The sequence below is a fragment of the Elgaria multicarinata genome, chromosome 9 (assembly GCF_023053635.1).
Source record: "Elgaria multicarinata webbii isolate HBS135686 ecotype San Diego chromosome 9, rElgMul1.1.pri, whole genome shotgun sequence".
NCBI classification, from domain to species: Eukaryota; Metazoa; Chordata; class Lepidosauria; order Squamata; family Anguidae; genus Elgaria; species Elgaria multicarinata.
Genome location: NC_086179.1, coordinates 61,887,357 through 61,903,512, shown reverse-complemented (window position 1 = coordinate 61,903,512; position 16,156 = coordinate 61,887,357). Strand labels below are relative to the sequence as shown.

General features: G+C 38.4%; 1 protein-coding gene across 1 annotated transcript in view; it reads left to right on the top strand.

Annotated features, from left to right (window-relative positions):
* The window catches only part of CNTN1 (contactin 1), a 119,597-nt gene that overhangs the window by 85,794 nt on the left and 17,647 nt on the right, over positions 1 to 16,156 (top strand). The window contains exons 17-20 of the mRNA XM_063133998.1: positions 1,876 to 1,996; positions 3,798 to 3,956; positions 5,330 to 5,479; positions 9,961 to 10,031. Of these exons, the coding sequence (XP_062990068.1) occupies positions 1,876 to 1,996; positions 3,798 to 3,956; positions 5,330 to 5,479; positions 9,961 to 10,031 (501 nt within the window). The remainder of the gene's footprint in view (positions 1 to 1,875; positions 1,997 to 3,797; positions 3,957 to 5,329; positions 5,480 to 9,960; positions 10,032 to 16,156) is intronic.

The window sequence follows — 16,156 nt, the reverse complement described above, 5'->3', positions numbered from 1 at the left end:
CTTCAGCTACACATTATTTCCATGGAGCTGTGTAGATGTATTGGTAAATTCAGCATTTTAGATCATCTAATCCTATTTCAGACTCTAAAGCAGCCTTCACCAGCCTGACACCCTCTAGATGTGTTGGACTACAATTCCCAGCACCCCCCAGCAGATGCTAGCTGGGAATGTTGGTATGTGTAGTCCGACACATTTGGAGGATGCCAGGCCGGGAAAGGCTGCCTTAAAGTATATATTGGGCAATGTATAGTTCCAGGGATCTTTAGTTATATTTATTAGCATTAGCAAGCTGATTAAATGAAAAACCTTTGACATGACTCAAAGGGCCATTTCACACATTATTTTTCCATGTGAAATCTTAGTATAGGAAGCAAAATGCATCTCATAATATATGAATGGCAACATTTGTCTCTCCCTCCACCCCTGTAGTTAGTTACATACATATTTATTTATCTATTGCATTTTTATACCACCCAATAACCGAAGCTCTCTGGGCATATTTGGGGAAACCAAAATATGCAAAAGCCTTGTGTTTGCCAGGACCACCATTCCCATTTTATGAAGCACATTTTTCCAAAATGGAGATTAATCCGTATGTGTGAAACAATAAATGTGATCCATTTGGAATGAAACAGATCTTTCCTGTATATATTCATATTTAAATATGTGTGTCCTTTCCAGCATGTTTTAAAACATACCAGTTTGGGAAACTTAGTAGTCGGAAGTCAGTTTATAAATACTTGAACAAATAAATAATGTATCAGTCTCAACAATAAATCTCTCCCCCCCCACCCCATGCCTCCTCCGCCCCCGCCAATGTTATGTTACTGAGGTAACTGCACTTTTCACTATTGGAAATTGTTGTTTGTAAGTAGACAGCTTCCATCAGGACTCATTAGCAAAAACCTCAAAATACTTTTGCTTGCCTGGAAAGTTTCCTCCTTTGTATTCTTCCTAATGCTTCAATAAATAAATATCAGTGAACATCTCCATCACCTCACAGGAGTTCTTATTTCCCTAACCCCCGTTGGGATACTGGTTGAAATGAAGTGAATAAATCAACTGGAATGAATTAGGGGAATTAAGGCTGTAAAATGTTAACCATTCCAAAATGCTATGATAGCAATCCAGCTGTTAATCTCTTGTAACATTTTACCACTATAAAATGTTCTGGGTACATTTCAAGGTGATTGAGGAGTTTATGAAAATACTTTAAAAGAGGAGCATATGTGTAACTCAGTTAACTGTTCTCAATACATTTTCTTGATAAACTGCAAAGTAGATTTATAAAGAAATGTGCCAAAGTAATGAAGCTCAGGTTACAGCGCTAAAGTTGTGTCTAGATTTTAACTATATGTTGTGGCACTTAGTGGGAGTAGGACATGAAGCTATGCATTTATATTTTATATGTTGAACTGCCCCAAGACTCTATGATACTGCATCTAGTAATAGTTATGTTTTTAAAAATACATTCCATAGAAAGCTACAGTTCTACTCAAATCACAGTTACCAAATCAGTCTGAAGTGTCATGGTTTTAATAACAGCTGTGAAGTCCTTCCCCAGATAAGACTACCACACAATGACTGTTGTTGCCCCCGGCACCAGAAACATGCGTCTTCAGTACCAGATTCAGGATCACTTACAACAACTCAAGCAGGGACACTGTTGGGAAGAGAGTTAGTCAGTATACTAACAGAACTCTCAGTATGTCTTTCCCAAGTCTAGGTACCAATACTTAAAAGTTTGGTTTATTCCAAGTGGACTACATGGTTAAAAATTGCATAGCATTTCATGCCAGTAATTTGGTGAGATGTATAAGTGTAAAATCAAAATTCAAAGGAGAATGACTGTTTTCTCTAATCTCTTTTTCGTAGATAAAGGCCAATGGTGAACTTATTGTCAAAAATGCCCAGCTGCGGCATGCTGGAAGATACACATGTGTAGCTCAGTCAATTGTTGATAATGCCACCGCTTCAGCCGATCTTGTTGTGAGAGGTAAGAATTTTGTTTAAAATTATTTATTTATTTATTTATATCTTTTATGTATTTTATATTCAATCATTTCAATCAAAAATGGCATTCAAGGCAGCTAGCAATAATAAAATTGAGAATAAGCAAAGCTTAATTAAAACAAAAGATAAAACAAATACATGCATATAAATATAAAACAATATTTTAAAAAGAACTATGTATATATTGGTGGGCAATGGGTAAAGCCATTTCTCTCCTTCCCTCTCCCCCACCGAATGCTTGTCAAAATGAACCTAAGCATGGCATAGTTTAATTCTGCGATGTTATGGAGATTTAGAGAGAAATCCCATGGCCCCTAGACAGCGTCTGGGGTGGGTGGGTAGGATACTTTGGATTCCTGGATCCGAGCCAGAGACAGCATTCCGACTTTGAACCCAGGAGACTGGGCTCCCCACTTCCTCCCATGCAGCCTCATAGCTTGCATGGTGAGAACCATGTCAGCTCCCTCTATGAGAGACACTCTATGAGAGACACGGGAAAGCAGGCATGATGGGGGTGATGGGAAAGGACTGGGGAATCAGGGATACGAACTATTGATAGCCTCCATACCTCCCTGAAAACTCAGCTAGACAGGCAAAGATGGCCATCTAGCTAAATTGCAGAGCAGGAGGCATTCCCTCCCCCCTTTCTGAGTTCAGAAGCTTACAAGCATCAAGGGCAGATCCATTAGGATTGCACCCTTAAGCATAGATTGGTAGCATAGAGGAGCCAAGCACTGATGAGTTTGCTATCCTCACCTTCAAAAGTTTGCCACCGCCTCTCAAAATGTGGATGAACGCAGTCTCACAGCCCTATTTCTCTTTGCAACATAATTTGGATGTACTTTTGAATATTGGAAATTTTCTTCCAGCTGTATTGTTAAATATTATTTATTTGTTACATTGATATTCCACCTTTCCTCCAAGGAGCCCAAGTCAATCCCCCTGTTCTCTATTTTATCCTCAGAACAAACCTGTGCAGTAGATTAGGCTGAGATCAGTGACTGTCCCAAAATCACCTAGTGAGCTTTATGGCTGTGTTGACTACAGCCTGAATCCCTCAAGGCCCAGTCTAATGACTTACACTACACTGGGTCTCTTGCTAGCTCTATTTGTACAGGGATGGATTTACATCTCCCTGGATTTACCTAGAAATGACCCAATTTCTCTCCCAAAAAATTAAAGAGAAATCAGCTCATTTCTTAAGCCAATTCAGGGGACTCAGAAAATGAAAGGCCTCCCCCCCCCCTTTTTTTTTTTTTTACTTACCTTTAATTCAGGATAGTTCTGTCACTGGTTTTAGAGAAAGTATGGACTTTAATTCAGGATAAATCTGTCATTGATATTAGAGAAAGTATGGACTTGATTTCACTTTTATTACTTTTATTAGATTCAACAATATTAGTGTTGTAGCATCAGGTTGAACAGGAAGGAGGATTTTTCTGTTCTTTCCCCTCCATCACCATCACCTTAACATGCTGCAGAATGCAGCAAGGCTTCCAGAGAAATGTCATTTGGAAGTTGTTACTTTTAAGACTCCTAGATGTTTACATCCAAATCAAGCCCTGGGCAAATTCCCATGACACCCGTTTTTTTATTGGGTTCTTAGGTGTGCAAAAGCTGCTATGTTACTGTATAAAATAGCATATTAATGGGAGATTTCCTGAAACGCCAAAGAAAATGCAATGCATTTTAAACTTCAAACTTAATTTTTTTAAAAAAAAGTTTGGTATCTGTCTAATTTTTGATAAGATTATGTCATAATTTTTCATGGAAATATGTTTCAGGTCCTCCAGGCCCGCCAGGAGGACTCAAAGTAGAAGAAATTAAAAACACATCTGTAATTCTTACTTGGAGCCGTGGGACAGAAAATCATAGTCCTATTTCAAATTACACTATACAGGCAATGACATTTCTTTCTGACTACTGGAAGGATATGAAAACAGGTAAGAGTAATCTTAGAAATATTGGTATAGAATCTAACTAACACTTCAGGGGCCGTGTCCCCTTGGTGGAGTTCCATTCATGGGAAGTTCCCACCAGCAGAAGATTAGCGTGGAAGGGGGAATTTTTGCTGATTCCCATTATCCTGTATCTTGCGCTCCCAAAAATCTGATCCAGAGAGTCAGAGGGAAACTGGAACATACGTTGTCAAGAAGTGATATTACTTTTTTACAAACATCTGTTCAGCCAGATGTTTGTACTATAACATAAGAAAACTAGAGAAAAACAATTCTCAAGTGCCTACATAGTTTATTCATGCCCAATTTATTTTGGATTAAAATTCCTTCTTCAGAAGTATTCCTTTTACCAACGATGTGCAATAATTATCACTTTTGACTTTCTCCTTTGGTAAATCTGAAAGGGTTGCTTAGGCACTTTGAGAATTGTTTCTGGCTTGTTCCCCCTCCCCCCCATATTCAGTGCCTTTCCCCTTTGTTGGTTGTTTTTCTGTAACATCAGAATATTATATTACCTGTTTGTGCATGTGTATATGTGAATTATGCCAAAAATGTCCCAAAAATTACAACAGTAATATCCTAATGTGTTTAATTATTTTACAAACGGTAGCCATGTCATATCTTGTTACATTCATGGGTCATTGGACATAGACCTGTTTCACATATAGTTTGTTTTGCATTATACCATGCTCAGATTATTTTAGTCAATTGAACATGTACACACATATGCATACATGTGCAATATCACATATGTCAATATCTGAAAATGATCACTGTGTTAGTCTACATATGATGTAATTTTGGTGCTTTTATGAAAAGGTATACAGTTGTGAAAATTTGGGCTATAACACTGCTCAAATAATCTGATGTTTAGAAGGCCATTGCCACAGTGGTGATTGAAATACTCCCTGGCCCCAGCAATAATGGATAAAAAATGTAAACAATTCAAACATAATATATCAATCAAATATGCTGAGAAGCTACTAAGAATTTAATTTGATGTTCATTTTTTATCATGTTGATGCCCTTAAAATTCATTGAAAGAAACAGAGCACAAACTAGAAAAGTCAGGTAGATTCTTATCTATTTTTAGGATGTATGAAATACTGGCTTCATCAATGGAAAGCGAGATAGAAATAATGTTTCCATCATTTCTGGTAGAATTTCTCAATGGTCTCTAACATTCAGATTATAATCCTTTGGAATGCCACCAGTTCAGGGACATTTCCCACCTGCATTTGGTTCACTGCATTGGATTGACAAGAAAGGCATTTTTGGCAATTGAAATATGGGCATGCCAACTTTGGATATTATTGTATGATGTACTTTTGTTAAGTGATCTTTATGTTTTCATTTAGATCCCCTAGTTGTTGAAGGAAATGTAGAGTCAGCTAAAGTGATCGATTTAATCCCATGGATGGAATATGAATTTCGGATAATGGCCACTAATATTTTAGGGAGAGGAGACCCTAGTATTCCATCACAGAAAATTCGAACAGAAGGATCTCGTACGTACATGCTAATGTCTTGCCTGATTTAATTATAAGTTTGAAGTCCAAAATAGTATGGTAATACCTAATGTACTGAATCACAATTTTCAGCAAAGGATTAACAAGTGTTCTATGGGTTCAGGTGAACATTTTTATTTATTTGTTTATGTATTTATTTGCATTTTGCATTGTGTTTTGCAGTTTCTATATGGTAGAATAATTTAGAATAAGTTTATCAGACAAGATGTAATGCTTAAAGACCGCTACACCCACATGTATTTTTAGATGGGTCTCATTTGTATTCCATAATGTTGTGATTATAAAAGTTGTGCATGCTAGTGAAACATTGGTTGTTGAAATCATCCCGTCCTCAACCCGAAAGAGCATATTTTTAGAATTTTTATTTTTACTCCATCTAATTTCATATAGATTGTGTTTACTTTACAAAATGGAGTATTTTAGAACATACTAATGTTTTTGTAGCTATTGAATGTTCACATTATGGTGCAGTTTTTGGATGCTAGAGCAGAAAGTGTTCTTATACTGGCTTCAGGAGACCACCATTAAAAAGACACACACACACCCAAAAGCAACACCACTGTTTCTAGATGGAATATGTAAAATAGTACTACAGTACTACTTTCTGTTAATATCTGTGAGCTTTCAAGGAGCACTCAATGCATTCCTTTTCTGGAATAATTTCAGATGTTATTCTGTTGTACAGTAGTAAGAGTTGCCCAAGCAGGGGCAGAATCCTTTTGGAATTGGACCTGATGGGAGATCCAGATGTACTCTGTGAATAAAAGGAGACCTCCAGGACAAAGAGGGGATATTGTTTGCTTCTTCCTGGCTTTGGACTATGACCCAACAGTCTATCAAGACACTATAAGCTGTGTTAAGACCCAGAACTTCATACTGGGGTAGAATTGCTAAGATCTAGCGCTAACTGCCTACCTACCCACCCACCCCCTGCCACCCTGGTGGTTACATCCCAAATCCACCAAGATGAGTGTTTTAACCTTCTCTTGGCTAAATAGAAGAGAATCCATCTTGGGTTGTGGAGCCCTCAGTTTCAGTAAAGATAATAAGCATATAACCCTGATTAGAGGCCTCTATGCTATGCTACACTTCCATTCCGAGTTACCAGTTGTTATCTTCTCCTGGAAAGGTTAAAAAACCAGGGCTCTTGCCCAAGCTTCATAGCTACACTGAGTCTCAAAAATCCAGTTTGGGGAGCTGTTTATCTTTGTCTGATATGCAGTTCCTGTCCAGGACTTTGAAATAAAGAAGATGTAAATTTTAAGGCAATGTTGTACAGTGCAGCCGGTATAATTTTGGAACAATTGGAGAGTGGTTTATTTTAAATTTGCAAATATAACAATAACAAGCACAAGCAAAACAAAACAAAAGAGGAAGCCTCTAATAGAGAAGCAGGAAAAAAGAAGAAAGGGGGGGGCAGTAAGAACATGTCATGAAGCATATCTATACACAGTAAACATTTTTATAACTCTTAATAAAGAAAAAAAGAATAATAATTATGATACAAATAATTAAAGAAACAAAAACATTTCAAGCCTCTTATTCCCATATTATTCCAAAACTGAACAAAACATGCCCATCTATCCATATATTCTGTGCCTCTTAAAATTCCTTCCCACCTACGTATATAGTTCGTCAGCTTATCCATAACTGCAAGTTTCAGACATTTACTCAGCCATTCGTTTTCCATTGGAGATTGTGCCGCCTTCCACCTTCTGGCCCAAATAATCTTAGCTGCAATGATCATTATTGTAACCAAGGGCTTTGAATTACCAGGAATTTCATCTATTACCTCAGTATATTGGTCTCAAATAACTCGAACCATTGCAGATATAATTGGCCACCCATTAAAACCAACCTTGATGTTGATAATTTTTCAGATTATTCCTGATGAAATTCAGAGTAATTTTTTTAATTGTAGAATTCTTGAAAGATTATTGTAATTGCTGTCCCAGTTCAAATGAAGCTGATGAGAGTCTGTTCATCACAAGTAATAATAATAAAAAACCCCACAACCACTTCTGCCTTGCTGATTCTGAAAGCTTTAAGTTATAAAGTGATATGGTTCATCCTCTGGGCTGTGTTAGCCCCCTCCCAATCAAACAGCCCAATCCAGGGATGGGGTGTTTTTATCTATCCCTTGCTGGACTCGAGGGCTTCTGTTCTGAGGTGTAGAACCTTCAACTTCCCTTTTATATACACCATGAAGTGGCTTAACACAAGCAACAGAAACTGCCATTGAGTGTTGGTGCCAGTCAAGGAAGAAAATAGGCGAATGCTGCATTATGATCATAAGAAAACATGCTGAAGTGTGCTTGCATTTTGGACTAGATAGTGTTGGTTTACAGCTGATTGAAAGCTTCTAATGCAGCATCAATAGCATGATCTTATCCTCCATAACACATGCTCTGGTTTGTCTAATTTGCTTAATGTTAGATATCAGCACACGCTGTGCATATTCTTTAGATGTCAATAGGTATTACTTTTTCTACATGAAGAATTAGCACAGCTCTTATTGTTCCACATAATGCATGCTGTTTTGACTGTATGAAGGAGATAACAGCGTTTCTCTGGAAATCATATGTCATTGCAGAAATACCCAGAAAAGCCTACATGTCATTCTTCAGCAAATTCTAAATTATTCTTTTGTATTGACCTTGCAGTCCAGATATTGGCCCATTGTCTTTAATGAATGCATATCTGAAGTATAAATGTGTACTGCTAAAAACAATCACTGGCATTCTCTTCAACCTGGCATTGGTTTGCGGACTACAGACACATTATAGCTAGACAGGCTAATTAAAAGAGGAAAGTAAACTTCCATGAAGAAAAAATCCTGTAATTCTAAGTAAAACAATTTCAGCCAATGAACAGGAATAATCTATCTGACTTCCCTTTTTCCAGTTGATCTAATACAAGAGTTTAGATATTAAACATAGTATATATGAATTTGTAGGAGTGGTGGCATGCCAAAGAAGCACTTTTGATAGCTTGGTGACTGGTACAAGGAATTAAATATGTCAGGTGATGGATTTTTGCTATAAATAATAAGGAAATTGTACTTTTGTTAATAGCTTCACCTCAAATATCTCTGCAAGATCACAGTGTTTCAAAGATCCAGCTCATTCCTCCTCTCTGATTGAACATATTATCTGATGGTCACTAAGCACTAGGAGAGAAGTAGTGAGGGGCAGATTTGAGATTACTCTAGAAGAGATGTGATGTGAATGGCACATAGAGAGTCCCATTGCATCCCCCACTGTGCACCATACTCACAATCCTTAATCCCCTATAATCTCTCAAGTAGTAGGAGTGAAGTGAGATGGGCATATTGGTGAGCCTGAGTAGGCAACTAGGGACCTTCCAAAATCAAGACCCGGATACTAGGGCCTCTAGTGATAGCAGCTCCCAAGCCAGCTCCACCAACGGGCCAACACCCTCACCTCCAAGATCATCACATACTGTTGAGTTTATGCACAATTAGAGGCAGTACGTGCCCAAAAGCAGAGTACCAGGCTTCAGGCCAGAGAGCTACCCCTTTAAGAATCAATCATCTTCAGCAAAGGGACAGAGCCCTGGAGGAATATTCAGGTGAGGATCTATATAAGAGCTCAGTTGGCACACAGCCCTTGTTCAAAGAAGTTTTCTCTTCCTTGTGTCCTGTCCAAGGTCCTGAAGCATGTGTCTCTTTCCACTCTTTCTCCTTACTCAGTTTTTGACCTGCTAAGTTGCTACACATCATTGTTTGTTGGTCCCTTGCTCTTGCTACCTTTCATTGACCACTGCCTAACTTGCTTCATCCAGGACAATGCGAACATGAAATCAAATAATGAATGGAAAGCAGGGTCAGGATAGGCAGTCAGTGGGGGTGGGACAGGCTAGAGCAGTTCAAATCCCCTTTCTGTATATTCCAACTATCACCGGAGAGGTTTTGTTAGCACTGCGTGGGTTTTGCTGTTTTGGAGAACTCAAGTGTTCTGTGTACAATTGCAAGTGTTCTTTAAGACCCTAGAATTAGATTCTCATTGATGGCATTCAGTGTTAAGTGCTGTGAGTTAGCAGAGTATCACTTCATATAAGCTATTCATAGATGTAACGTTTAGGTATGACCATAAAGGAGTTAATCCTCAAATATAAACCCTTGAGGTAAGAATGATAAATCCTCCAAACGTCCAATTACTGAAAAGTAAAACATAATGACTAATATAATCAAGAAAAATGATTCATTATGGCCAAGCCTAGATTCAAGCATTGAAGGAAGCTAGCATGCTTCCTCTGGGAGCAGCTTACGTTTTACATTTGGCAAGCCCTGAGACTTTTTTGGCTATTACAGGCTATCATTACTATAATTGTATGGGTCTTATAGGCTCATTGGCATTCTTAATAAAAGGGAAGAAATTAAATAATGGTTTCTTTATTTCTTGCAAGTGGAGAAAATGTGTTCTCTTTCTGTTACTTAGCACCCAACGTGGCTCCTTCAGATGTTGGAGGAGGGGGTGGCAGCAACCGAGAACTGACAATAACATGGATGGTAGGTATTATAAAGAAACTACACTTGTTGTGTATTCTTTTATAAAGCAACTGATCCTGCTAACGTTGAACCAAGGATTCTTGATTGGTTATGTGTATTAACATTAAGAATGTGGGCCAGCACAGAATTGTGATGCTCAGTTATGGTTATTTGTATATGATCTTGGTTTTGAAGACATGTGTTGTTGTTTTTAATGCATTTCATTATTTGTGGGAACTCATCTTAATAGAAAAAAAATCATAACTCTATTAAAATTAATAATGGTGTCATTATTTGGAATTACCTGGTTAAATATATTAATCTGTCAAGCTCATAATGCTTGGCTGAATTATAACCAGAGTGCCTTTTTCCTGAGAACTTCTTCTGGGGTTCGGAGGTTCAGAACAGCCCTCTACACATGCTCTCCTGAATGCATGAAGGCTTAAACTGGGAATGGGGAAGGGGCTGCACAAGCTACCCCATCTCAAATGTCCCTGTGTGTGCCTGCTGCACCCCCTTAGCTCTTCAAACTTGCTGTGTTGACTGGCAGGGTCGTGCAAGGAAGTTCTTATTCATGGATGCGAATAGAACTCGCAGTGCAATTGGGAACCCTGCTTTATCAGGAGTCCGAGTTACCTGGAGAGTTTTACTCTCATTCAAGCAATCATGTGTAGAACTTCCTACAGACTTGCTGCTCAACATGGCAAAGTTAGGGTACTGAGAAGGACTAGGGTTGGGGGTGTTAGTGCAGGCCCCCATCCCTGCCCCAAATTTAGGCCCTCAGGCATTGTATGAAGAGCGCTAAGGTTAACTGTGATTCTATACATACACATTCAGCAGACCTGGTGCCTGAAGCCAGTTGTTTGGTAGGTGCATGCATAGAAGTTACTTTACCCTCAGTGTTATTTTCTGGAAACTGTGTGGACAGACCACGCAACCAAGCGGTCTTTTCTTTGATGAGTATCTTCTCCATGCAGGTGAATGATCTTGATCGTTTCTTGAAAATGTTTTATGTGGTTGTTTTTTCTCATCCAAATCTCAAACCCTCTCTTGTTCCCAGGTGTGTTTTGTATTGGGGAGGCTGATTGAATTTCCAAGCAGCACTCCACCATACTGATGCTGTCAGGTGGGGGCAGGGTAGGTGACTCAAACTACAATTCCCAAGCACAGTACGAAAATTCGCATGTGTATATAAATCCCTTCAGCACTCATGAGCCAGGAGAGAACTCTTAGAAACAGACACACTTTTTCTTACTGCTTGCCAAGCCGATTTTGAATTGAGCCAGGGAGAACTTGCCTGCCACTCTTCAAAGGCCATATGCAGTGGATTCTTTTTAGTGTCCTTCAAAAGACAAAAATGCAATATAAGAAATTTTCTTAAGAGCATCACTTCTTAAACAGAAAGTGAATTCCTTCAGAAAGAATATCTTGTTTGTTACTCTTAATGAAGTTTTAAAATGTTATTTGTGCAACTCCACTACACAAGTGTCCCCACAACTGTGGAACTCCCTTACCTTGATGATGTGGCCTATGGTATTAGAAACGCTAAACACTGAAGCAAATTTTAAATAAAGTGAGAAAACAGGAGAAATTCTGAGTTGGTTCATATGAGTAGTTCATCTGATTTAATATCTTGTCTCCAGGGGTAGATAGCAAAATGTTATCAAAGCAAGCAATTTTAAGAGTATGCCGGTCCCTGACAGTCACTTCAGCTAGGCCAACCATCTGCTGTTTAAAGTGATAGCTCTCATTGTGTGATTTGTGGTCCATATTTTGCAGGCTTGAAACCATACACAGAATATTAGGGTGCTTCCAGATGAGGCTTTTTATCCCCCTGCCTCATGAATGGAATTTTATGGGGGATGCAAATTACACCTTCCCTCATAACCCTGCACAATGTCTTCTAAGAGTTAGTGCTAGAACTTTTCCATCTGGAAGCACCCTGAGTGTTTGGGGAAATAAGTCCTTTTATCAGACCTATTGTTCATCTTAATTCTTCTACTACCTATCATACAGTAGCTCTTGTTTAAGTATTATCTTGTTGGCATGTTACGTTTTACCCAAAACAAAAGTAGTTGACAGGTAGAAGAAAACCATGGGAATTTTGCAGCTAAGAATTTACTTAGCTGAAATCAGTGAAAAGGTCAGTATATCAGTCCAGTGGAACTAAATGGGAATTGGCATAGTCATAGTGCATATATTGTTGCATTTTCGTCTTGACAGCTATTTTACAATTTAAGGCACAGGACTGTCTGCAGAAAATATTTCAGCTATAAGACAAATTGTATATATTACTTCCATGTTTCTCATTCATATATGAATATATAATTGCTGAATAACAGTGCTTAATACGTATATTAGTATAGCATATTAATGCTGCCATATTGACTCAGGGGATACATTTCAACCTTCAGTTTGTCTGTGTTTGAAGATTGCACTTAACCTTCTTCATAAAACACTCACCCCTTCAGTATGTTCTGTTTTACCGAGCAACATTGTTCCTATGTCATATTTTCAGCAATTGTGATTAATGGTCAGTCTCAGGACTTTTGAGCGATATTCAAATTACATGGGAGATGGGAACAGCCGAGGGGAACCAGCCCCTCATCCTTTGTGATGATTCCCTTTCTCCTGTTGACCTACAAAGCTTTTCACTGTCTAGCTCCTTCCTATCTCTCCTCTCTCATCTCACACTGCTGCCCCGCTCGTGCTCTTCGCTCCTCTGATGCCATGTTTCTCACCTGCCCAAGGGTCTCTACTTCCCTTGCTCGGCTTCGTCCATTTTCTTCTGCTGCCCCTTACGCCTGGAACGCTCTTCCAGAACATTTGAGAACTACAAGTTCAATCGCAGCTTTTAAAGCTCAGCTAAAAACTTTTCTTTTTCCTAAAGCTTTTAAAACTTGATTTTGTTCTGACTTTATACTGCTAGTTTTACCCTACCCTGTGCCTGTTTGGTGCATTCTCTTCCCCTCCTTATTGTTTTATTATGATTTTATTAGAATGTAAGCCTATGCGGCAGGGTCTTGCTATTTACTGTTTTACTCTGTACAGCACCATGTACATTGATGGTGCTATATAAATAAATAATAATAATAATAATAAGGGTTCATATTTTTTTATTGTTTTAAGGTTTTAAATTGTTGTACACTGCCTTGCTGGTTTTTTAGCAGATGTGCCAGAATATAAATGTTAATAATAACTATAAATAAAATAAATTTGGTCTAACCCTAACCCTAACCCTAACCCTAACCCTTGTGGGTTTATTTTTTAAAAAAATTACTAGCAACACTATCTATACATAGATATCACTTGAACATTAAACATTCTGTAAACTTTGCTTTTAAGTATTTTTATCACTTTGTGCAATGCATTAAAAAATACTTTCGGTTGGATCCAGGCATGCCCTTCCACAAATGAAAAGACTCCATCCATTTTTAGGACGTATTCAGTTCCAGCAAAAGCACCCACTGGACAAAAAGTGGGAATGATTTTCTCCAATTCTTCCCTTTCCCCTTGTGTCCCTAAAAAGCTGCTTAGTGTGGGAGGTAGAGCTTCTAGAGGGAAGTCAGAATCAGTGAAAATCGCCCACCCCACTTCCTTCAGTGGAGTGTGCATAAGTGGAACTCCACTCTAGGGAAGATCACCCATAATTTTTTTTTAAAAAATGATGTTGCCTTTTGTTTTGGGGAATGATTTCTTAAAAACCCGTGTCATAAAGTTAAGAAAAATAAATTACCTTAGTATTGACAACTGTTGACTTCCAAAAGCAAGAATAAATTGCTATGACACATCTTGTGCTGCATGTGAAGACCCATATATATAACTGTGTTGGCACTGCAAAGAGTTGGATAATTTCCAACTGTGACTATATTTTTTAAAATTATAACCAGGGGGGTGGTGACTAATGCAAGATCAGAGAGTACCAAAACAAGATTGCTTTGTTTTTCCAGATGGACCCAAATAGATTTATATGCCAATTATTTTTTCCAGCCAATGGGAGGCTTTCCCATCTCTTCAGAAAGTCATTAGCCAAATAGATGGGTTGGAGTTAATTGATTTCCTGATCAGTAATTCCCAACATGTACTTGAACATGTATATTAAGGATGTAAAAGTCTTTTATTTTCACTGTCAACCTGGCTCAGTGTAAATAAATAGGTTCATATAAGGCTGTGTGTGGGTTTTCTAAAATGTGCAGAGTTTGCATTTGATATTCCAATAATTTCATAACTTATTCCATGAGAACAGAACTCAAGACAGGTTGGCACACCTACAGGATTTACTGTGATTCACTAAGCCCGAAAGGATGAGATATTCAGGAACTTAAACTACTTCCAAATATTTTCAAAATAGAATGATAGGGATATGAAGTTCCTTTCACTGCAGTGCTACTTCTAACCATTTTTCTTAATGCAGATGAAAAGTTAGTATTTCATGTCTCCTTTTGAAGGCTAGACTCACAGTAGGATACATTTTCTTTTTTAAAACCTATCTGTTCTGTGTCCCATGGGATTAAAAAGAGATACAATCATTGATTTCCTCATCTGTGAAACTTTTCTGTGGCAGCAATCCAGGTTTCTGTCTCCTTTTAAACACATGAAAGCACATATAGAAGAATAGGGAGATAGGGCAGAATTGTAGGGATTCCAGAAAACTTTCTGTAAAAATGAAGTTGACTCCCCAATATTATTATATCATTTATCAATTATCAATATGCTTAATGCCATTATTCATGAGTGTCACCACGTGTCATTTCACAAAAACTCACCTAGGGCTTTCTTTTCACTTTTTTCTAGCAGCGATATGAATTGTAGTCTTGGGATCACAACAGCCTGTGAATACAAAATCAGAACATGTTAGTTCTCTGTTATTTATCCACTGTAAGGCTGTGTAAATGCTTCTAGGGATTTTCTGCTTTCTCACACACCTTGCATTGTCATTAGCTTTCAATAAGAACCCCACATTCCATTAATTATGGTGAACTCCTTTTTTGTTCTTTAATGGCATTTCAACCCCTAAATTTAGGCAATTTGCTATATCAGCAGTACAGACAGCTCTTTCAGTAATTAGTGTAGCAATCTCTCTGCATTAGGGACAGAATCATCTGCGCAAGCTAAATTCCTGATACAAGCAATTCTTTCCCACCCATCCACAGCAGTGCCTTGAGTATGCACTTCCAGATATGTACACATAAAGATTTGTTTCCATGCAGAATTTGTTTCTACGCATGGATTTCATCTTACCAGATAGTGGACAACATATGACATAAAAAGAGGAAAAAAAGTTTGTTTGTTTATTTATTTATTTATTTATTACATTTTTATACCGCCCAATAGCCGAAGCTCTCTGGGCGGTTCACAAAAATTAAAACCATAATAAAACAACCAACAGGTTAAAAGCACAAATACAAAATACAGTATAAAAAGCACAACCAGGATAAAACTACGCAGCAAAATTGATATAAGACTAAAATACAGAGTTAAAACAGTAACATTTAAATTTAAGTTAAAATTAAGTGTTAAAATAGTGAGAGAATAAAAAGGTCTTCAGCTGGCGACGAAAGGAGTACAGTGTAGGTGCCAGGCGGACCTCTCTGGGGAGCTCATTCCACAACCGGGGTGCCACAGCGGAGAAAGCCCTCCTCCTAGTAGCCACCTGCCTCACTTCCTTTGGCAGGGGCTCATGGAGAAGGGCCCCTGTAGATGATCTTAAGGTCCGGGTAGGTACATATGGGAGGAGGCGTTCCTTCACATAACCTGGCCCCAAACCGTTTAGGGCTTTAAATGTCAATACCAGCACTTTGAATCGGGCCCGGACCTGGACTGGCAGCCAATGAAGTTGTAAAAGGACTGGTGTAATGTGATCTCGCCAGCCAGTCCCTGTTAGTATATGGGCTGCTCTGTTTTGTACCAGCTGAAGCTTCCGGACCATTTTCAAAGGCAGCCCCACGTATAACGCATTGCAGTAATCCAAACGAGAGGTTATCAGAGCATGGATAACTGTAGCTAGGCTATCTCTGTCCAGATAAGGACGTAGTTGGTAAATCAAACTAAGCTGATAAAAGGTGCTCTTTGCCACTGAGTTCACCTGTGCCTCAAGTGACAGTTCTGGATCCAAGAGCACCCCCAAACTACGGACCCGATCCTTT